The sequence below is a fragment of the Gopherus evgoodei genome, chromosome 1, assembly GCF_007399415.2.
Source record: "Gopherus evgoodei ecotype Sinaloan lineage chromosome 1, rGopEvg1_v1.p, whole genome shotgun sequence".
In the NCBI taxonomy this organism is placed as follows: Eukaryota; Metazoa; Chordata; order Testudines; family Testudinidae; genus Gopherus; species Gopherus evgoodei.
The window spans coordinates 101,395,661-101,420,602 of NC_044322.1; the positions used below are offsets into that span (position 1 = coordinate 101,395,661).

A 24,942-nucleotide genomic window follows, 5' to 3' on the forward strand; every position below is an offset into this window, starting at 1 on the left:
TAATGCTGTATTTTCTGAATTTGAAATTTATGTACAAAGATGTACAATTCTGTGCCTACATTTGCCTCTTGCAAACTGAACTTATAAGTGTACAAGTTTCTCAGGTGTTCAGTTTTTACAGTTGTAGTAAAATTTAGACATGCAGTTGTACATGCATGTCTTTTTTAGACATGCATGTACAACTGCATGTCTAAAAAAGATTTAGACATGCAGTTGTACATGCATTTCACAAACAGACCTCTGCTTTAAATGTGACCCTGAATGTTTGGAAGAATACTTGGCTTTTGAATGATTTTCTCCCCCCCACTTTTTTTTTTAATGACATAGATCGTGACAGCTTTAGTAAATGCTATTTTTGTGGATTTGTCCAGATAACACAATTTTATTAGTTGGAGTGCTATTGGAAATAGACCTCTTGCTGTTATGAAATCTCCTCCCTTATGTAAGAGTACCAAGTGCTCTGGGAACCACAGCACTGTGTGACCATTTTGTGTTCAAGCTGGAGAGCTGCAGCTGTCAGAATTTATTAATGCCTTCTGGTGGGGGATTGTTGGTAGTATGTAACAGAACTTTTAGTGTTTCTATCTGGGACTATTTGAGCTCATTGAAGGGGAAAATCCAGTGGATAAATCTTTTTATATCTCCTCCTTTATTGGAAGGCCAAGAAAAAAGATTCAGGTATGTTGATAGATATAAAACACAGCTTTTAAATCCTGGACACCATAGACATTCTTCTTACTGCCTCAATTTTCAGAATACATTCTAAGTAATCTGAATTACTTCACACTGCTTATATTTAATAGTGCAGGTTAGTAATTGAACTGTTTAGTACTGAAGTACTTTTACTTAATCATAGCAATAGAGTATAAAATCCATTAAACATGCTATGAATTAACATTCAAAGTCTAGCAGGATGTTGCATAGTTTGGTACGCATAATAGTGTATTATGGAGATGACCTTCAGAAGAAAAATATATGTGGATGCTATGAAGGGAAATGTTTTCCCAGCTTAGAACCCTTGTGTAGTGAAACAGTACTGTCTGTCAGGAGGAGTGCTAAGTGTCTTTTAACAATACTAATTTCTCTGCCAATCTGAAGAAAATCTATGCATTCTACACTGTGGAAGTAGAGGACAAACTGATCAGTGTAACATTTACTAACCTGTCCCATAGCTACTAATTGATTATTTTGTGTCATCCCTGTATGGGTTAACAATGGGAGAGCAATATGGTGGTAGGGAAAATCTGTATCTCTTCTGTGGATAAAATCATAGAAGTTGAAGACTGAATACACCACCAGCTCCCTAACAAGGCAGGAATGTTTTTTACTTTACATGATTTCTAGTCTAATTTTAAATATCCCAAGGAAAAGGGTATCCACCTTTCCTCTGAGGAAATTCTTCTATAGTCCAATAGATTTTACAGTCAGGAAATTGTCCCTGATATTCAGCCTATATTTTCACTTTCATAATTTTATTTCCTTACTACTGTTTATAGATCCTCTCACTTAATCCTCTCCGTCTTTGGTATTAAAGTATTACTCACAACCATTCTTTAGCCACTCCAGCCATTTGTAGTTCTCCTAATCTATTATTCATAAATCTTGCTGCCCCTGATAATTTTTGCATTACTCTTCTCTGAACTCCCAATTTATCAATATTCGTCTGATAATGAAGTGTCAAGGACTGAACACAATTCTCAGGTCAGTTGCACCAAATCCATACACAGGAGGACTATTAACCTCAATCCTTGCAAGGATGCTTCTGTATATGCAGCCCAAAATTGCATTGCCTTTATTGCAAACTTTTGTATAATTTTTTGTTCCCTGTCACTCCAAAGTCTTTGGGCATTACAACTTTCCATTGAATATATGCGTTTTGAGTTCGTGTGTGTGTGGCATTTTTTCAGTTAAGTGTTTGCTTGAATTTTTCCAAGTTGAATCTCATTTTATTGTTTTCTTCCTATGTTTCTAATCTTTCTAGATCTTTATATTATTTCTCTATTCTGAATGGCATTTGTAATTCCTGCTTCCTGCTTATCATGTATGAATTTCATTAATATATGGTTTATACCTGCTTCCAGATCATTAATGAAGTTAAGCAAGGCCAAATCTTATGGAAATCTCTTTGATACTATGCTGGATAGTTTTTTCCTCCGCCATACATTTCTCATCACCTTTTTATGGTCTTTCAGCCGTATTCCTATCCAAGACTATTTGAATTAATTTTCAAGTAAGATTTAATAAAATCATATTAAATCCTTCTGTAAAACCCCAAATTTCTATCAACTGCATTCCCTTCATCTATTTTTTCTTTCAGAATAAAAAAAAATCAGATTTGCTTGAGAGAATTTATTCTTTGTTCCATGGTTCCATACTCTTTTAGATATTTAGTGAATTTTTTCTTGGCATTCCATTATTTTACTAGTGATAGAAGTTATTTGTAGGATTATAATTGCCAGGAGCACTCTTTACTTTTTTGAAAATCAGTACAATATTTTCTTGTCTACAGCCTGCCAGTATCTCCTCATTCTTATGATTTTTCAAAAATAATTTCCATAGTTCAATAAATTCATTAGCTAATGTTCTTAATTGCCCAGGTGGCCATGTTGCCTAGGTTAGCAAGTTTGTATATATCCAGGTTGTCCAAGTGTTCTTTTGTTTAATAATAATTTTTGCACGTGCTTCCTTTATTTCTTATTGTTTATCCCTAGATTTTCATTATTTTTTTTCTTTTTAAAAATTTGAAACAAGTTCAGTATGTGATTCATTTGAGTCATTAATTGAGCCATTGCATTTGTGTCATTTTATTACTGGTCCCTACTTTGTCTAGTACTGTCTGCCTGATGATGATTTTAAAACCCCATCTTATCGTTTTTAGGTAATAGCAACTCATTTTTTAAATCACCTTTTTATTTTCCCTGCAAATCTTAACTGTGTATTCCTCATTGTTTGCCTCATCCATTTTTCCTAAGCAGAATTTTGGTTTCCAGTACCTTTTTATGTACAAAATTCTCTCTCTCTCTCTCTCTCTCTCTCACACACACACACACACACACACACACACACACACACACACACACACACACACACACACACACACACACACAATGTACATATTTAAATAAATAATATTCCGTTTGATATTTTAATAAGTATATTTTCTGTCCAGTATTATATCACATGAAATGGACATGATACCATCACAGTGTAATCATCTGATATCTGCTGAATTAACAAGGAAACCAGAATACAAGGAAGGTAATTTTATTTTTTTTTATCTGCTTCATTTTCCTGTTATGCTTGAGAAGGTTATTAAGTAGGAGGAAAAAGTGTTATATCCATGAGGTATTTTCACATTCATTTCACTTAAGGAACTTTGTTAACATTTTACATAAAAATGCAATAGTGTTATTGCAGTGTTGTAGTGCAAATTGGTAATGTTATGCCATGCCAGCTCACACAAACCTCGGCAGCTTTCTACCAGAGTTTAGAGCAGTGCCTCTGGCTCTTTCCAGTGAATGAAGCTGTTGCCATAGATCAGGATATTAATGTAGTTTCTATGTGGGATGTCAATAAGCTAAAATGAATTACTTACAAGCTCCATTTCAGTCTGGACTGCCTCCAACTTAATCCTGAGAGATCTTCACATAAAACTAGTAGCAGGACCAGGCTTTGCTCCCACAAAGCTTGTGGTTTCAGGCCCTGTGATTTTTTTTTTTTAAAGACCCTTAAACATGAAGGTTAATCTCGGATTTTAGGTTTTAAACAGATCAAAGCTTTTGAGTACTGGCTGTGAAGTTGTGAAACGTTAATTTATAGCTAAGACAAAGTTTGTCATGGTGACTGGATAGTGTGCACTTAATGAGCAGTTATTCAGTATTTGCTTTCTTCTCACTGTTCAGTGTGTGATCTCCTGCCTTTTTTATTGCACAATATTCAAACCCTTCACTATAGACAATTATTAAGTCCTCGTGCTTTTTCAATTGTATTAATTGCTACAGTATCTGCATGCTTCACAAACACTAACACATTTATTTTCACAATACACCCCCTGACACTGTCCCTTGAGATCATCAGGGAATAGTGGTATCCCCATTTTACTCAAGAGAAATTGAGGCACATGGAGATTTGAGGTCAAAAGTATCCACTATTTTGGGTGCCCAGTTTGAGATACTTAAGACCCGATTTTTCACAGTACTTACCAGCACTTTGAACATATAAATCTCAGTGCCCATAGACATGTCGCTGCTGTGAGTTTTCAGCACTTCTGTAAATCAAACCCCATGGTCTCAAGTTGGGTAACCGGAAAAAGAGACATACAATTGTTAGAGGGTTTTCCCTTCACCCCACTCCTCTGTCACACAGAAGACCAGAAGTCTGAAGTGCAGGCAATGCGATGTTTATTGGGGGTTAGTTTCAAGCAAGCATATCCATAGCTCTACACATCGGCTGAGTCTGTTTCCCAGTGTTCCGTTCCCAGCTCCGACGCTGCAGAGCTGTTACCCCATGTCTCCCTTCCTAGCACTGACGCCGCAGAACTTATGCCTGTGTCCCTGTTCCCCATTTCCACCTTAGCAGGCCCAAATATACCTGCAGTGCACACTCCTAGTCCCACCCCATACAACTTATGGTCATTTCCATTTTGGAGGGTCATGAGTCTCAGGGGTCTTTGTTCCACCTCTTTTGTATCCCATGGCTGGGGTAAGGAGTGAGGTTGTGCTCTGGACATCACCAGGCCTTTTTCTGGATTTTAGTGTCTCTTATGCCTCCACTCCTAACTGGTTGCTTGAGAGAGGAGCAGGCAGCCTTCTGGTGTATGGTCATATATTACGCTCCCACCATGCCCTGTAACACTTTTGACTCCATCTCTCATCTCTTTTCATCCCATCTGCTCGTGGGCAGTTCTTTGTTCACACATATTAGTAAGGATATCGGAGTATCAAAACTCAAACCTCAAATTCTATCCCAGGCTAACAAACAGGCCTATATACTAACAACAGTTAGTAACCATCCATGAAAAGTTTGATATAAATGAGTTGCCCAGCATAACACTGGAACTCTGTGGCAGAGGCAGAGAGATAATCCAGTTCTCCAGGGTTGCATTCAGTTGCCTTAACCATGAGACCATTCTCTCTTCCTGTAATCCCCTGCCTCATACACTGCGTGCCTTCCATCTTCTGCAACAAGTGAAACATGGGTCATACAGACAACTTCTTCCTTCACATCACAGCCCTTCTCCACCTATAGAGCAGAGTGGAAAAAATAGCATGTAATTGTGTAATTAAAAAGACTGTATTGTAATGCATACAATGAATTAAGGTTATACAGGCAACCTTAATATTTGTGTTTTCTAATATGAGTGCTTGACCTTACAACCTTAATAATCCTTTAACATTGCTTTTTGTGTGTGTGTAATTTCCTAGATTTTTAAACAAGCCAATTGAAAAAAGAACTTCTATCATGTGGCATCATATTTATACTCACTTGGGTAACCATCTGGTATGGATCCTTTAGATTCACTCGGGCCTATGCCACTGATATTTGCTGACAGAAGAGGGATGGTAAAACTCAGGAATCTCAGGTTCCATTCCAGGCTCTGAAGGGAAATATGCTCTACTGGCCACACTCTTCTACCTGTTGCCCTCAACTACGACCCTTTCAGCCTCAGCCCTTTTTCCTTGCATTGCCACGCCGTCACCTTCTGGCTCCTCATCTGATCTCAGTTCCCTCCCATCCAGTGACTCTGTCTCCACTCCCTGTTGGCTCCCAGACCTAATTTCCCAGCCAGTCTTAGTTCCTTTCCCAAATGTCCAATCTGTCTGTCTCTGTCCCCAGCCTTCAGTCACTCCACACACTCCATTTTCCCTGTTCCTACTGGCTCTCAGTCTTAGTCCTTCTCCAGGCTCCTCATCGGATCCGTGTCTTTTGTCATAGATGTACAAGGTGGTTTAATGCCCCAGCCTTTATACAGACTCTGTGGGCCTACCTCTATTATTTTTTCAGGCCTCAGGCACAACTTTTTACAAGGGCAAAACATGAAGTCTCACAATTCTGAGACTGAACCTGTGGAGTATGGTACCTCTGTACTTGCCCTGTGTTCTACAGCAAGTCAAAATGAGTTAAGACTCCTGGTAGAAGCTGTACTCATTCAGGGAGCAATGTAACCGGTAAGTATTTGCATCAGTGCAGGGCAGCATTTTCGAAACAAGTCAGCATCTGTTAGTCTGCTGACCTACAATCTTAGATTAGCATGGAAAAGTCAAGCTTAAGTCTTTGTTTACAGTGGCAGGAGCAACTGGTCTACATTTCCATGGTCTCCTGTAGTCCATCTCAGTCCTCTTCATGCCCAGTGGGTAGCAATACAATGTAAATAGGTAAACTGAGTCACACACATTGATAAGATTAACAAAAATCACATATTCTCCGCAGTCCTTGTTTCCCTGAATCCTTGTCCTAGTCCCTTTGTCCAGCCAATCCGAGTTCTCCCCCATATTCCATTGTCAGACCCATTGCTCTACTGGTTCCCAGTCTCCTTGCGCTACCAGTCCCAATTACTCTCCCCCACTCCTCATTCAGTCTCAGGTTCTCCCCCACCTATTGGTTCCATGTGTCTTCCCCATTTCCCTTCCTGGCTCCTGGACCTAGTCTCCTTGCCTACCCAGATGCAGTCTCTGCCCTTACCAGCCACCAGTATCAGTCTCTGCCCCCATGTTCCTTGTGCCAATCTGCTCCCCCATCTCTTCCCCACAGTGTCTTCAGTCCATCTTTTGTCCCCTCTGCTTTTGAATGAGAGGATTTCCTCATCCATACTGAATGGGTGCCAGCAGGGGGTCAATGAGAGCACAGAGAAGACAGGCACCCCCCTCTGTTCCCCAGCTTGGAGCAGCCAGTTGCTGCCATTACAATGAATGTTGGGTTTTGCCCCTGTAGCCCTGAGCTGGAGCATGTTCAATCACTCTGCGGGATTGGTGCATGCCCGAGGAGTTGAGAGGCTTGAGCATGCTCAGTGAGGACAGAATCTGCAGAAACTTTAGCTTTTGAGCTGTAGTGAGTGTCTACTGAACATACACATGCTGCAAGTTTTCAAAGGCGTAGATCATTGCCAAATTTGGGTGGATTTTTACAGGGACAGTAACAAACCCATCCCTATCATGAAAGTCACTCCCCTGCCAAATGTCAAGTCTCTGCTTCAAATCCGGAGGTTGTAGAGATTTTCGAAGAAAAGGTTGCCAAATGTTTTTAATATTGAAAAATATATTTTTCCCTAGGTTTGTTCTCAGAAATGGCTGAACCATGTTGGCTGAAATTTTCCAAAAAGTGAACATGTGGCAGGCATCCAGCATGGAAAACTTCAGCCCAAACGTAAAGTTTGGCAAAGCTATAAGCAACTTAAAATAGGATCTAGTAATGAAATGTCAAGCAAGCCTTAATACTAGAGAGTGCTGTCAGTCCTGCCTCTAATAATCTCAAGTATCAGAGGGGTAGCCGTGTTAGTCTGGATCTGTAAAAGCAGCAAAGAATCCTGTGGCACCTTATAGACTAACGGACGTTTTGGAGCATGAGCTTTCGTGGGTGAATACATCACATCTGATGAAGTGGGTATTCACCCACGAAAGCTCATGCTCCAAAACGTCTGTTAGTCTATAAGGTGCCACAGGATTCTAATAATCTCTTTACTACAGCCTCTCTCCATCTGCCTTCCCTTCTTTTCCTGCTCCATTCCCTTCATATCTCCTCTACTTCCTTATTTTTTTTCAATTAATCCTCTCCAAACAAACCTGATGCCAAAATATTAAAAAACAAAATTAATGGTACAAAAATGATGTTTGCAAATTATTGCTTTGTTTGCTTTACTTAGGGCTTGTCTTCACTGCAATCTTGACTCAAGTCATCTGCAATCAAATTAATTCCTTTTGGGTTAGTCTACCTCAAATGAGTAGTCACACTATGACATACCGCTTGAGCTACGCAGAGTCATTGCATTAGAAGCTGATGAGTTGTGTCAACTCATGTTGTAGCCTATGTCCCTGACTGGCTGGCTAATTGAAGTTAAAAGGGCCACCATGCTCCTGTAAAGTGTGGATGGGACTCAAGTTAGGAGCAAGACTCAAGTTAACTCTGCAGGGAAGCGAAGCCCATAGATGTTCTATCCCTTCCTCCCAACCCTGAGTCTGTGTTGTCAGTTTAGACTATAAGATCTTTGGGGCAGGGACTGTCTCTTCCTCTGTTTGTACAGTGCCTAACACAGAGTCATCTCAATCTTGCCTGGGCTCCACAGATGTTTGTGATACAAATAATAATACATTAGGGGGCTACAACTTACAAAAAGTTCAGCGTAACAAACGAAAAGAGAGCAAGTGCTGTGCAGAACTTGGTGTAATAGCAATTAATTCAGAAAAGTAAGCAGATATCAGGCATTTCCTAACAAATTTCTTCAGATTTAATCAGGACTAATTGCATCAAAGTACATTCATTCACTTGGGTAAAATATACTGTTTTTTATTATGGAGTTGACTCATGAAATGATTAAGATTTTTGTTCTTTTCTAAGTTTGGATGTTCATTTATATAATGGGGGGGGAGGAATGCAGCATTCTGATGGTGGTTTTTGCATGTACAAAAGCATAGAATTGCAAAGTTCTGATATCCTACAACATCTGTCTCAGTCCTTCTGTGTTTAATAAAAAATACTTCTCTATAATCTACCTTTTATTAATTTAACTTGCTATAGACTGTATTGTGTAAAGGGTTCAAGTCTGTGCCAGACCAGCTCCTGGAGGCAACATGCCTGATGTGCCCCAGGAAGCCCATAGAAGTAGGATATGGATCGTTGCATCCTTTCAAAAGATGTGTGCTCCTCCTGTGGCTGGCTCAGCTCCTCTGACAAAAGTACAGGAAGGGGCAGGGCTGTGGCTCCCTCTGAATTCCAGCACTGGGTTCTGTTTTGCCTACCTACACTTCCTTTGGAGTGTCTATCTGCTGTGGAGGTGTTCATTCCTCTTCGTATGCTGTTGTCATTTGTTCCTCCCCAGAGATGGCTTTGTTTCAGTTGTGAGAGAGGTGTTTCTTGCCTTACCGCATTAAGGTGGTATGAGTAGTTTTAATGGATTTATATCTGATATAAAACACCTGGAGAGCCTTTGCTTAAAATGTGCTTTGAAAATGCAAAGTATAGTTAACTACTAGTTGGGGAAAATGGGTGGGGACCAGATTACTGTGCTCTTTCTTATGCTGCTTGGGGTGCTACCTTCTGGTCTATCAGCAGCAGGGCAGGAGGGATCGAAACTCTGTCTGATTTCTGTGCCAGGATACAAAGGGAAGGGATTACTCCCCTGCTCTGTGCACCAGATCAGGGCTAGGGACAGTCTGTCTCACTAGATGCCATCTGTGTAAGGGTTACAGCTGCTACGGGAGTCATGTCTTTGAATTTCTACACGTATAAAGTTTCGAGCATTATATTACATTGACATAGGGTATCAAATTGATTTTCGTGGCAAATAAAAAAGTCACACACCTAGAAATAAATGCACTGCAATTACTGTATTTCAGTGTCTTGTCTTCAAAATTAACACAGATGCATTTGATTCTATATTTCCAGACATACCCTCCCTCTCCCCCTTTGCAGATATTAATAGCAATAGTACTGGCTTAATTGCAAGCCCTATAAAAGATAAAGCCAAAGAACATTAGTCAAATAGTCTCTAGGTAAATTAATTCTTTGGAAAAATATTTTGTTTCATATTCTTGGAAAGTAGCACTGTACTCTCAGTATGTGTTAAGTGGAGTGGAAGGGTTTAGTGTTCTACACCCTCTGATAATCACTGCTAGGTCATCTAACAGTTGCTATATTTAAGTAATCTACAAGACTTTTCCTGGGGCTCTTTCAAATCTGTCAAGGGCATGGTTAATGTTCTGTTCTATCTAGGTTCTTGTACTACATTCGTCCCAGTAATATCATCTGAGCACCTTCCGGAAGTGCATTAAGCAGCGTAACTATCAACTGTCACATTATTTCTATCATCTTCTCCCTGGGGGAGAGGGGTATGTGCAGTGGAGTGTTTGTTTTGGAATTTTTTAAAATTATAGGTGGGGCTGATGGATGGGGAGTCTGGAATGGTGAGACTAGGAATTACTGGGACTGGGATCAGAAACCTGAGGAGTGGAGTCTGAGACCAACTAGGCAAAGAGAATGGGATGGATGAGGAGAGAGAGGACTGGTGGACAGAGATGGAAGGGGTCAAGCTTGAGGGAAATAAGCAAAAGACTCTGACCACTAAAGTACGCTCCCTCTCAAGAGCCTGGAATGGAACCAAAATTCCCAGAGTCTAAGCCTTCCCCTGCTGCTCCTTCATCCTCCTCCTAGTGCTGGCCCACATGGGGGATAACAGCCCGCTACTGGTATCAGTTACTTCTGTTAGCTCAAGTGGCAGAGGTCTGTGAAGTTGGATCTAAAAGTTCCAGTGTTGCCAATGATCTATGTGGGTGTCAATATGATACTGTGTGATGATTTTTTTTGTTTGCTTTTTTAAAAAACCTGGGAAATTACACACAAAAATACGTTAAACATTAAGGTTTTCAAGTCAAGTATGCAAAAGTCAGGAAATGCCACAATTAAGGTTGCCTGTGGAACCCTGATTTGGACCCCTTGTGCACATGCATTATGATAGTCGTTAATTACATGAACAGTTACTGGTTTTTTGACAGGACCTCTGCCTCATTGAGTCCGCAGCATATTCTTTTAATGTATCTTTTTGTGTGTAATGTGCATATATATAATGTGCCTTGCACTTAGAGCAGGTGATGAGGTTTGTGATGATCCTAATACATTCCACAGGCTTGGACCAGCCCTTCAGGAAGTTCTGTCTCCTGCATGGATGAACTTTCCATTTACGGTAGAGAGTTCTGTTGTACCTGAAGGGTGAAGTTGTAGACTATGATTTTCACCCTGAAGCGTTAGACATTTTTAGATACCTTGGCCCCAGGCTGTGGAGCATCTTGAAGATAAGGACTGAGACCTTGAACTTGGTTCAGTATTCTACTGTGTGTTGGTGTAAATTGCTGAAGGCAGGTTTGAAGAGTTCATGGTAGACTGTGTTTCTGAAGAGATGAGCAGTGCATTCTGGATCAGTTGGAGTTTCCTAAGTACTGAAGGCTTCATGCCCAGGTGTATTGCATTGCTGCAGTCCAGCTGAGAGGTGACAAGGGCATGAATAATTGAGGATTCCCTCCTTTGTTTCTCAAGGAGCCGTAGAACTAGGTAAGGACAAGCAGGTAAAGTGAAACAGGCACAAAGGTGGTGGGACTCTGGGCCCCAGTCTTGCAGCCTTTGCATGTCTAAGGAGTCTCTTGGTGGTCATTGGCTTCTGTGGGACTTTTCACAAGAGGTAAGGATTGCAAGATCACACCTCTTATCCTGAAAGGTGCTAATAGTTCAATGGGACTTGTGGGTACTCCACTCCTCTCAGGATTGGGCCCTAATCTGGATGGAAATAGAGACCTTCTGATAGTTTGAATCTCTTTGGTCTATAAATAACATCTGAAAAATTTGTACTCAAAATGAACAATATCTTTTGAGGTTTACCCCTGAGTGTTACTAAATGCTTCCTTATGCTCCCCTCCCACACCTTTTAGAATTGGGAGAGTAACTATTATTTGAAGTGAAAATAAAGAATAAATTACACAATTGCTTGAAGATGAAAGCATTATTGTCAGAAAACAATACTTTGCTAATGCAATCCATTAATTTCAAACCTTCTAAATGTTATTTCAAACCAAACTTCTTCAGACACGCCAAAACAAAAAAAATTCCCCACACTTAGGTCTCTGCATATGCAAAGTTGGAAATTTTTAAGGAACCCTGCTTTTGAGTTATCCAAACCCAAATTTCATGACTGCTGAAAAATACTCTTTCCCACTGTGATAACTCAAAAATGGACATATGAATTTATAAGAAACTTTCCACATGTGCACGTTGGTGCTTGGCTGCATCTCAACATGATAAATTTCAGCTCCCAAAATAAGTTTATGAAAAGAAAATCGTAACTTGGAATGAAAATCCTATCTCCACCTGAATTGTCTAGTTGTTGCTGCAGCACTGCTATAGCATATATCGGTAGCATTCATCCTTCACTAGTTTGAGGGCAACATTGCCATCAAATTGAACCCGAGAGAACCACAAAAGACATTAACATGCTTAGAATATAAGATGGAGCAAGTTTATTATGAAGTAATACTTAAATACAACTAAATAAAGGTATTATCTTCACCTGAATTGTGACTTACGGATCCTCCATTTTTAGGACAATTTGAGATACTTGAAAGGGAAGGGGCATGATTTTTCAGAGGATGGAGTCTCCAGCACTTTCTGAACATCAGGCCATTTAAAATAGCTCAAATTGGGCACCCAAAGTTGCTAGTTGCTTTTGAAAATTTAGGCCCATCTATCATAGGGCTTCTGTGGTATTGTTTAGAGCTCAATATGAGCTCTGACATTCAAAGTTGAATCCATATGTTGAATTGGCTCATCTCTAAATATAACCATTAGAAACTGTGGTTCTACGGAGAGCCTCAAGTGTTTATATACTTGTATATTTTCATTTGAAATAGCACTTGCACCAGAGAAAATGGCCATGTCACCAGGATGCCATACAAACCAGTTTGTCTAAGTATTCATGCCATGCTCTACAAACCTAAGAAGACCTAAGATTGTAATGCTTGGAGGAACTGCTTGCAGTTCAAGAGCTGCATGGACTGATATGTGATATTTACAAGTACAGGGCTTAAATTAACTCTGTGGATGAGAGAGTATGTAGCTTTTGTAGCAGGTTGAGTATGTTGTTGCAGCACTGAACCTTGTCAGATCACATCCTACATTGCAAATTGGAAATCTTGGGTTTCTGTATTCACGTCAGCTGGAAAAGGTCTATTCAGCTGAGAGTGTTAAGGTCACAGCACGAGATGATATGGCTTCAGGATAAATAAGATTACTGTCTGCCACATTAGACATAGAAAGTTAAGTAAGGCTAGGTCAGGTCAATACTTGGAAGGGGTTATGGACTTTTTCCTGAGGAAGTGATGTTGGTGACTCAGTAGCTGGCACTCTTGCATCGGAATCAGTGCAGTACTGGTCTATTAGCAAAGTATACGGAGAATGCTTGGCTGCTGTATATGTGTCTCATGGATGACATAAAACTGCTACCTGATTGCTGATAATCATTACAGATTCTGTATAGGAGGGGCATTTAATCCCATTGTCTTGATCACATTCCAACTTGGATACTTAACTTTTGCTTATTAACATTCCTCCTGCAGTTTCAATTTAATTTTCATCACTACTTTTCCTCCACTTTATGTGCTGCTGAATGATGCCACGTTCCTTCCCAAAAATTGCTGCTTTTCAGTAGTAGGTGACGTGTCCATGTCCTAACTCACAAAAGGATATGAATTTAATTAATGTTCATAAAGCACTTTATGAGCTGGATAAAGGTAGTCTATATGTGCAAAGTATTAACTACTTATTGGGGAGAATTCATTGATTGCAAGCAAAACTGGAATGGACACCTGATTCCTGCACCAACTCCTTCACTACTCCAATACAACAGACATCTTGATCAGGCCTTGCAGCAAATTATCTGGTAATTAGGGGTGCAGGTTCTGGGCAGTGCTTATCGCAAGCAGCTCCTGGAAGCATGTCCCCCTTCCAGCTCCTAAGTGGAGGCATGGCCAGGTGGCTCTGTGTGCTGCTCTGTCTGCAGGCGCCACCCGTGCAGCTCCCATTGGGCGGGAACTATGGCCAATGGGAGCTGTGGGGGTGATACCTGCAGAAGGGCCAGTGCGCAGAGCTGCCTGGCCACACCTCTGTGTACTACGTTAGAGCTGGGGGTGGGGGGTCATGCTGGCTGCTTCCTGGAAGCCACACGGAATGGGGCAAGCCCCCAACCTTGCTCCCTAGTGGGAGCTAAGGGCCAGATCAAAAGGTCTGATGGGCTGGATCTGGCCCGTGGGTCATAATTTGTCCACTCCAATGTTACAGTATATCTAATATGTGTTAGTAATTGAGGGATGGTACTCTACTCAGTTTAAGGCTACTGCTTCCTGATTTAAACAATCTAGTATTATTGTTTAAAGGGTATGGGGTTTAGTACAAATTGGACAGTTGCCAGAGTGTATCTACTTTTAAACAGATTTTTTAGAAGTGGCAGGAATACTAAGTATGCAGACTCAACATAGGTCTAATCTGCCCCTTTCCAGGGATTGCCTTTATTGTTAACTTAAACAAAGAATAAACTTTAGCACAAGTTTCCTTCTGAACTTGACTGTTTTTATATATATATAATAGTTTTTTTTTCTGCAGGGCTTCTCTGCCCCTGTTTCCTTCTTCTTCAGAAGGAAACTCAACTCCTTTTTTACTCCAGATTTTGAGCTAAAAAGTCACCTAATTTGATGTTAGAACGATTGAAAAGAGCTCTGCCTCCCTGTGCAAGGTTTAATAATCTGTTACACTGTTATATAACTAGCCCTTCACTAATTACCCAAGAAGCTCCAATCTTCAAGATGATTTACCAGAAGAGCCCATAGTTTAGTGTAGAAAATGCTGCTAGCGCCTGTGCCTTTTATGGTGGTTATATTTAAATCAGTTGAGCATGATATTGTGATTATAATGCAAGTCATGTAACAGTATGTATATACATACAGTATATCTATTAAATTGTGTGTGTGTGTGTGTGTATGTATATATATATATGTGTGTGTGTGTGTGTGTGTGTATATGTGTGTGTGTGTGTGTGTGTGTGTGTATATATGTGTGTGTGTGTGTGTGTGTATATATATACACACACACACACACCCCGCTACCTCAATATAACGCCACCCGATATAACACAAATTTGGATATAATGCAGTAAAGCAGTGTTCCGGGGGGGGGGGCGCTTTGTACTCCAGTGAATCAAAGCAAGTTCAATATAACATGGTTTCACCTATAACGCGATAAGATTTTTTGGCTCCCAAGGACGGCATTATATTGAGGTAGAGGTGTGATTAAAACATGCTATTGCATCATAACTGCACTGCAGCAGAGTGTGTGATGATTACATAACTAAGGTTAATTTTCTGTTCAACTAAACAAAAATGGCAGTGTAGTCTGCAATTGTGTTAGCTGTTCTAAACGTTCTTCACACAGCAACAAGGAAGACATTTGGGTGATCTAATCAACTGGAAAGAATCTATGTACAAGGGTACGGTGGGCTGCTTGGATATGCTTACCTGCCAACGGCAGTGCTTTCTTCTTCTAGCTGTCATAATGTGTGTTGCTAAGGTTTCTGTTTCACGTGTTCAGTGACTTATTTCTTAAAGTTGCAGAGTGGCAGCCGTGTTAGTCTGTATCAGCAAAAAGAACAGGAGTACTTGTAGCACCTTAGAGACTAACAAATTTATTTGAGCATATGAAGTGGGTTTTAGCCCATGAAAGCTTATGCTCAAATAAATTTGTTAGTCTCTAAGGTGCCACAAGTACTCCTTATTGATTCAAGTTGGTATTTTGACTCCTTTTGTACATTGTCAAAGAGAATAGCACTCTTAGAACCCATAAAAAGGCATAGGAAATAATAAATGAAAAATACACAGATAAAACTATATGTGAGTAAAGAGCATAGCAGCAGCAATTGAAAATACTTCCTATTGTGTTGTTTAAATTAATAACAAGATATTGTCACTTTTCTAACTATTTTCTTTATATTTTCTGTACCCAGCTGCATCAGCAACAAGGAGAAGAGATGCATTATGTGAACTGTATAAATAGTTCTGAATTATATTCCAGGAGACTTCTCCTATGTTGTAGTTGTTGTTAGTAGTAGTATTACCCTAAAAAGTAGGACCATATCATACCAAACAATTTATTGTAAAAGGCATTTCCGCTCTCCGGCATAAGCCAGATTGGAAGTTAGAGAGCTGCTCGTCTGTGTAAACCGGTAGCTTCATGATCAGTCAGTTCTGCTTCTATGTCACAATTTTGTTACAACACTCTATAACTTACATGATCTTTATAATTTTACTTCCAGGTAAAAATGAAGATGAACAGACAGTTGCAGAAATCATGAGAAGGCGTTTTTCTCCTGCTGTTGTAACTAACAGACCCTGGGAATGTTTTCACTTTGCTGGCCATGAGATAAAAATTACAGAAGCCACTGAATGTTACGGGGCAGTAGTCTGGCCATCGGTACAATATTTATGCAATATTATTGGTTTTTTCCCCCCTAAAAACTCTAGCCCTTTAAATTGTTTTGCATATTTTTTGTTGTTTAATCCTGTAAAACCAAGGGAAATGTTCTGCATTTTCTTTGCCTCTTCTTTGCAACCCACAAATCTTTTATGTTAGAGCTGTGCAAGTGGGAGCCGTCCACACATCCACAGAATTAATCACGAACGTGCTGATGCACAGGGCTCCCTAGTCTCTCAGTTGAAGGACTAGATAAAGGGAAATATATCATTTTTCAGTTTTTGTGCTTTCAGCAACTTTTGGGTCAGTGCCCTCCCCCGCCTCCCCGTTTCCTTCTGAACCTGCTACAAGTGAAACAAGGGAAAACTATTTTGTTCTATCCTGGACCACTAAAAAGTGGTTTTCCTAAAAGTGATTACTCTTGCAAGGAGACCAGGAGAGCTGGCAACCATTACATCTGGTTTTCATGGGTAGCCAGGAATTTTCTACCACAAGTTGTCATCTGACATTTACCGGAACTTGGAAATAATTTTTAATTTCTGCCCAAACCTGTCTTCAGATGAGGATTGGAAGTAGTGCTTTCTGCTTCACTAGTGAGTTGAAATATCATGTAGAATGCACTAGAACTATGTGGTTTACTGGCAGCCATTTTGTGGGTATAAGTTAGGGGAGTAAGGAGGGATATAGAAGGTTAAGAGGCTACTTGATTAATCTGTAAGTGCCTACATGGAGAGAAGACTCTGAAGAGTTCTTTAACCTGGCAGACAAAGCAATAACAAGAGCTAATATCTGGAAGCTGAAGCTAGACAACTTGAAAGGAGAAGTGAGGGGCAGATTTTTAACAGTAGTTAACTATTAAAGCTGCTTACCAAGGGATGTGGTGGAGTCTCTGTCACTTGAAATCTTTAAATCAAAATGAGATGCCTTTCTAAAATGTATGCTCTAAGTCAGCCAGAAGTTACTGGATTTCAGTCAGGAATTACTGGTGACATTCTAAGGTTTGTTTTCTGCTGGAAGCCACACTAGATGATCACAGGCATTCCTTCTGGCCTTCATATCTGTGAATCTATATCCAGGGTTATTGTGGCATATTTCTGCAGCTTATATAACTCAAAGGCGATTGCAAGCCTTGGTCCCTTCAGGAGAGGGATTGTCTTTAGGGGTATGTCTTGTACAGTGCCAAAGCATGAGGTAGGCTCTTAACAAATAATGATTAGTAATGGCTTCCTCCAACCAGTTTGGAGAGAGGGAAGCTTCTTTGGGATACATATACATCAGCTTTGTGTTAATTTATGCATGTCCAAGGCATTCTACAAATGTGATCTCTTTCCCCCTCTTCGGCCCCCATAGGCTAGGGATCAACATAGTAAACAGAAACTAATGTAGATCTTGAGAGAACATTTTCAGTAAGGATGTAAGAACAACTGAAATAATTCTTTTGAAAAGTCTCAGCAACACACATGGGAATCATATCCCAAAACTGTTATGTTAAAGGGCATTTACGGTCCAACAGAAAACTCACAAAACCACTGCTTCCCCTCCCTCTGCTGGGGGTGAAGTAAATCTCAGTCTGCCTGCAATCATTTCTGGGTTGGTTCACCTGGTCCCAACGAAACATCTCCTCTTCATTCTGATGAACCACTACGCTCCCATTATTCTCATTTTGTGCATTTGAGGCACAGGAGTCAGACGTGGGTGGTGTTCCCAGCCCTACTGCAAACTTGTGCTGTGAGGTTGGGCAAGTCACTTCAGCAATCTGTGCTTCAGGATCCTCATGCCCCCTCACAACGGGGGTGACAGTACTTCTTTATCTCACACAGGGAGGTGGGGAGATGTTGGACAAAAATGCATGATGTTTGTGAAGTGTTTTGAGAATCTGGAATGGAAGGAGCTATTTAAGTGCAAGGTGGTATTATTCAGATGGCTGTGATTGGAAAAATAATGCTGTTCCAGAAATTAGGCAGCAGAAGGCGCTGTTGAGGGAAAATATATAATCTCTGCATCAGGTAATGGATAAAGGATGATCTTTTATTACAAGAGAGAGCCAAGATAAAAATGTGCCTTATTACTGTGCAGTTGGACTTATTCCGCTTAGATAGATGTGAAATAAATTACATATTTTTTTGACTCTTTAAAAAAGCTATTTTTCTTGTAATTCATATTCAGAAAGGTCAGTACTCCATATAGCTATGGATTTTTGTGTGCATAGAGTGGTATTTCTTTTTTGTTTTGTTCAATATGTTCTTGTGTTTTCCCTGGCAGGCTCTTGTTCTATGTCACTTTTTGGAAACAAATGCTAAACAATACAGTCTGGTTGATAAAAGTGTAATTGAAATTGGAGCTGGAACAGGGCTGGTCTCCATAGTAGCCACTTTACTTGGTAAGTGCTGGCTGTTGCTTTGCTGGGTTTGGAAACTTCATTAAGATGAATATTGATGACTATTGGAGCATACAGTAAGTTGTTCAGTTCCTTTAAAATGTTGTTGAAAATCAAGGAAGAAACACTGAATTCTTTGGGGTTTTCAGCCAACTTGAAAGCCAGTTCTGCTTTTATCTCCATAAAATTACTTGCCATCACTTTAGAATGCCTTGTGGGAGGGTACAGTAAGGTGTGGCTGCCATCCAGTATTAAACAGAGGATAGAAATTAGGTGCTCTGAGAACTAGGGTTCCTACTAGACCAGGAAGTCAGAGGCATATAGAAGAGGCTGGATTCAGACACAACCTCTCATAAGAGCAGTTTATCTTCTGACTATTATAAGCCCTTCTTGGTTTCCCAAGTCACTTCCGTTTTCAAATTTGTAACCTGTTCTTTCAGAAACATATCCTTCAGCTCGCTGTCCCGGCATTGGCCATTCTGTCTTCTTTCCTGACAGCCTGTTCTTTACCAACAGTAATTGGAATCACTAACCACTGCAGTGTAACCAAGGACGCAATTTAGCTTGCAATGTCTTTTTTTATTACTGTATGGGAAGAAAAGAATCCAGGGGATTCTCATATCCCAGGCTGACTTTGCAGGGTTGTAGTTAGAAACCCCTCCCCCCAAATCTTTTTTGACTTGTATATCAAGCAGATTTGATATAAAGACCCCATAAAGGTGGATCCCCAGGATATCATTTTGACCTTGCAGAGCAGGACCATATTTTAATGAATATTTTTGGTGTGAAAACCTAATATACATTTCTAGTGTAATGAAACGCATAGGAGGCTTTTTACAGGTATATTGTACATATATATGGGAGAGACCTGGAAAAGCAATTGTTTGTGCAGTAGGTTTTGTGTCCAGATTACTTCTTAATACTTCATGGTTTAATCCGTGGTTGTTTTTTGTCATAGGTGCACATGTGACTGCCACAGATCTGCCTGAAGTGCTAGGAAACCTTCAGTACAATATTCTCAAAAATACCAAAATGAAATGTAAGCATCAGCCCCAGGTTAAAGAACTCTCCTGGGGAGTTGATTTAGAGAAGAACTTTCCCAAGTCTTTGTGTCAGTTTGACTACATCATGGCTGCTGATGTTGTGTACTACCATCCCTTCCTGGAGGAGCTGCTTCTTACCTTCCATCATTTGTGTCAGGACAACACTATTATTCTCTGGGCCATGAGATTCAGGCCGGACACACAGAACCAATTTATGAGCAGATTTCAGGAATTGTTTGACCTGGAGGTAATTTCCAGTTTCCCCAGTTTAAACATAACATTGTATAAGGCAATGAGAAGAGGCAAGAAGATGATGTGATTTCCAACTTGAGTATTAGAAAGTGTGTGTGTGGAGTTTGAGTTTCTTTATAGGTTCCATGTTAACACTTGATGACACCTGTAGATTATGTGCTTTTTAGGGTTAAATCAATGTCATGTCATAAACAAAATATAAAACTTCTTATATGCTTGAAAAGATATTCTAAATTAAATTTTCATCTACTAGTACATGTCGGGGAACATCTTGTTGGCATTTTCTGAACTTTAGGTGCTAAACTGTGAAACACTAATATTTTTCACAAGTTGTATGGATCATATCTCCACTATGCTGTAGTATTGCTGCCAACAACATTCCATTGCAGCTTATAATAGTGACTGATAAGATCAGATGACTACACACAATGTAAGATTATAATCTATTTAAAATTAAAGTTGTGGTATTAAATGGCACTCTGGTGTTTCCACACTGCCAGCCATACTGTTCAAAGTCATGTTCTTTTAATAACTCCCACAGGACAATGAACCAGCCTGGACAGAGTATGGGAATATATATTGTAGTGAATAGTTCCATGGCAACCATTCCGTGACATCTCAGATGTGAGTTCCATGCAGGTGGCATGCCTTTTGGGGTGTCAGGGCAGCAGATGGATGCCTCTGTCCCCTTCAGAAGAAAGTCCCTTCCCACCACCACCACTCTTTGCCTTCTCTTATGCATGGTGATTATGAGCCTCACAGCCTTGGGGCAAGTGGCTCTTCTTCCTCATGTTATAAACTTTAACAAGTGGTCTTGTGTAAGAGTAGTGCAGAATACTACCAATTCCCTTTAAAAAAATTTCTCAAATCTTTGGAGCTTTGCCCCTCTCAAAATAGACAACTGTGGACCTCTAGCTCTGAGGGCACAACAATAAGAACAATTGCCCTCAAGAAAATGTTTTGCATCACTGCCTCTTTGTGGTAGCTTGAGATCAAAATGATTTAATTTGCATGCTTAGTTATGGGCAGATCATAGAAAAAGTTGCTTAGCATATTTGGATAGGTCTGCTGTGACTGTCTGTCTGTATCCCTGTGTTCACCTTTTTACAAAACTATAATGCATTTTGTACAAAATATGCCATGTGAAGTGTCATTTGAAAATTCATAATTTACTGATCATTATTGTCCTGGTAAACCGTGTGTGGCAACATTGTATGTAAAGTTATAAGACTCTACTGCAGGGGTCGGCAACCTCTGGCACATGGCTCACCAGAGTAAGCACCCTGGTGGGCCAGGCCAGTTTGTTTACCTGCTGTGTCGGCAGGTTCGGCTGATCATGGCTCCCACTGGCTGCAATTCACCACTCCAGGCCAAGAGGGGCGGCAGGCCAAGGGATGTGCTGGCCGCTGCTTCCCACAGCCCCCATTGGCCTGGAGCGGTGGACTGTGGCCAGTAGGAGCTGCGATTGGTTGAACCTGTGGATGCAGCAGGTAAATAAACTGGCCCGGCCCACCAGGGTGCTTACCTTGGCGAGCTGTGTGCCAGAGGTTGCTGACTCCTGCTCTACTGTATGAGATTTTTGAGATGTATTCCAACTCTGCAAAAGCAGACACAAACCAGTTCCCCAAAAACAAAAGGCAAACTGATGCCTCAGCCAAGTATCAACAAAATCACATGGACTATCACCTGGTTAAGCTGCTGTTCTTTGGTAGGAAAAAGAGTGTGAGTAAGAAATTTAAATCTTGGCAAATAAACAGCTGGAGGGTCTCATCTCCTCAGACCTTCTGTCTCCTGAACCTCAGCTGGAGATAATTTTCAAAATAAAAGAGAACCATAAGAAAGGGGAACAGATGCCTCAAAATACTCCTCCCTTTCTCTCTACCCATGACATCAACAACACCTGAAAGACGAGGAAAGTAACACTGAACCGGGGAGAGGGATTAGGTGGAAGAATCCTGGCCAACTGAAATCCAGACAGTAAGACTGTTCAAACATGTGGTGAGAGAGCCCTTTGCTTTGAATTCATTTGGCTTAAGTTAGATATTAATTGCGTTTTACCTTTTATTTTCTTGTAACCAACTCTGACTCTTATGCCTCATTACTTGTAATCACTTAAAATCTGTTTTTCTGTAGTTAATAAACTTGTTTTATCTAAACCAGTGTGCTTGGATTGAAGTGTTTGGAAAACTCCATTTGAGATAACAAAATTTGTGCATATCACTTTCTATGAATGAAATGATGGATTTATATGAGCTTGTATTGTCCAGGAGGGTGCCAGGCAGTAATAAGACACACATTTCCGGAGGAAAGTCTTGGACTGGGAGTTTGCTGATGTTGCCCTGCAGAGTAATTCATGGGTGGCTGGCTGTAGCATTTCTACAATATAGCTGGGAGTGATTTACATTCTGGAGGCTGTGAGAGAGCAGACCAGGAGGAGTTACTCTCACAGCAAAGCAGTGGAAAAGGCACCCTAGAGTGGAGAACTGAGGGGACACAGCTGTCCATCAATCAAGATTGTACCCTGGGTAACTTCACTCCCACAAAATAATTGTTCTTTAATTGTAATAGATTTCTGTATGTGATGACCACACAACTTGGTTTGGAACTGACCAGAGAATTTTGTTTTACTGAGGTTTATATGGATTCTTTGGATACTTCTAAATTTCCTGAATCACTTAATAAGTAAGTAGGAGATCTTCAGCTCAATTCCAGCCCAACTGTGCAGAAAGGCAAACCCAGCTGCTTGTGCTGGGGTCCACGCATAGAGTTACCATCATTTAGAAAAGTTTTGTCAAGGACAATTGTTCAAATAATCTGGGGTCTTGGGGGCTGATAGGCCCCCACTTTACATGGTCTTTCTGTGTTCATTTGTGTGAATTATAGCACTTGTTTATGCTGATTTACAAAATGCATTAATCATCACAACTCCAGGGTCAAACTGGAAAAATAAGACAGAAAAATGAAGCAATGTATCTAAGACCAGTGAGTGACAAAACCATGCATTTGAATGTAAGGATTCCTCTTCTCAGTCCTGCACTTCTCAGACTATTTAGCTTTCATTCTTCCAGTGGTTAGGGAGCACAATGGCTCTGGACAGAGGGGCCAGCTTAGCTGCAGGAGGCAGCAAGAAGGGACCTTGTGGTGATCCTAGAGTTATCTGTGGCTTCTAGCACAGCCCAAGTGGGATGGGAAATGTAGAGAGAGTGGACCATGATCTCTTCTCGCTGTTTTTTAAAATCTGGTTGCAGATATGGCAAAAGCCAGCGTTGGATGTTAGGTGGGGATGAAAATTAATAATTGAGAATTTTTAGGAAAAAAATCAATGACAAACTTTCCACCCTAGTGGATCTGTTTTTGTTTCCAAAACTCTCTTCACAACGAAAAAAGGGATACTTTTTTTTTTTTTTAAAGAAAGCAGAGTCCCTCTGCCATTTCTAGATTCCCTGAATCATAGGGGCTTGTGGCTGTGAACCTGGCACCCCAAAGGTCATTTGTACATAGGAACACGTAATAGATATATGAATAGTGCTGGCTCTTAACATGTAATTAACAACAAGGCCAAACCCAAAACTGGAAATTTTTTTAAAAGGGGAAATGAACTCCAAAATATGTCAAGGAAATATGGCTGGTTGTCTGAAAGAAGAAAACAGAAACCTTCTGTGTTACAAAGAAGCAATAAAAAATGCAGCTGCTTTTCAGTGGCTGTTATAGTGATTAGTTCTTCAGCTAAGGCCCAGTTCTTCAGGCTGTTCACATACTGGGCTCCCTTTGAAGTTAACAGGATTGGGTCCATAAGGTGAACTGTTTATTAACATTACTCTGTTCTTTCACACCTCTGTTTAGCATAGTTGTATGAAACTTCCTGGGAAAGCTTTAGTGACTATCTGTTCTATTGTGCCTGTGACCTTTTTATACGTGAAAGCCCTAACTGCGAGGAATTGCTACAGAGGCTGCAGTGAGATTGTTGGCTACGAGGAGAAGGCTATCCAGATTGGGAGGTACTGTATAGAACAGTTAGCTGGTTTTCCACATAATTTTTCTTTGTGTGCTAATCTAACAGTTATTTCACAAACAACAATATCTGTAAAGTAATGTGACCACATTTGTTAGAATTTCCTTGTCTCAAATATCTTGCATTTGAATCTTAAACTTTAATGTGTTTCATCCATTTAATTTTATCTAGTATTTATACAAACTTTACAGCAATGTTCTTTCATTCATTGCGTATCATAGTGTCTAGAGAGTTCTATTTACAATTTTTTACTTTTCACTATTAAATGTTAAAGTAACAAATTTCCTCATCTTTATATGGTTTTCATATGCTCCTATTGAAAATTTTCCTCTTACTGTCATACAGGTTGTGTGTCTGAATTATTACCCTACATTTTCCATGTTCATGCGACTAGATCAGGCTTTTGTCTTTAAAAGGCGCAAAAGGAAATGCGGCTGCTGCTGAGCATTTAAAAGAATTCAACTGGAGTGTAGTTCTTTTGGCAGCACCAATATAGTGGAGAGGTGTGGCCTAAAGAATACAACTGCCAAGAAATTTTCAAATAATTGCACCTTGATGCACATGGTTGCTGGGTAGCAAATAGCTTGTACCAGATTTTTGCACCTCTATTAGTCAGTATAAGGTTAACAGCACTCACCCAAGTTGCATTGTTTGGCCTCATCAACCTTTCTTTGTACTGTGGAGAAGCTGGAGACATATTGACTGTCACTAGGCTGAGGAATGTAAGTGAGTAAGTTGGAGGGGTCCTGATGTTTATAAACACGTGGGTTAACCTGAGGTACGGAAGAGCGAGGGGTCTTTAGGAAGAGGTGGTGTCATAAACAGATAAGAAAAGTTAATAGCACAGAAGTACTTTATATCTCTTTGACTGTAAAGGGTTAACAAGTTCAGTAAGCCTGGCTGTCACCTGACCAGAGGACCAATCAGGACAGGATACTTTCAAATCTTGAGGGAGGGAAGTTTTTGTGCTGTGCTGTTAGTTTTGGTTGTTGTTCACTCTGGGGGCTCAGAGGGATCAGATGTGCAACCAGGTTTCTCTCCAATCT

General features: G+C 40.3%; 1 protein-coding gene across 1 annotated transcript; it reads left to right on the forward strand.

Annotated features, from left to right (window-relative positions):
- Positions 1 to 477: 477 nt before the first annotated feature.
- Positions 478 to 21,075, forward strand: LOC115654262 (protein-lysine methyltransferase METTL21E-like). Its single transcript, XM_030568267.1, has 5 exons — positions 478 to 678; positions 3,170 to 3,258; positions 16,055 to 16,212; positions 18,475 to 18,592; positions 19,548 to 21,075. Exons 1-5 carry the CDS (start codon positions 530 to 532, stop codon positions 19,949 to 19,951), a joined length of 918 nt encoding a protein of 305 aa, XP_030424127.1. The 5' UTR covers positions 478 to 529; the 3' UTR covers positions 19,952 to 21,075.
- The last annotated feature ends 3,867 nt before the right edge of the window (positions 21,076 to 24,942 follow it).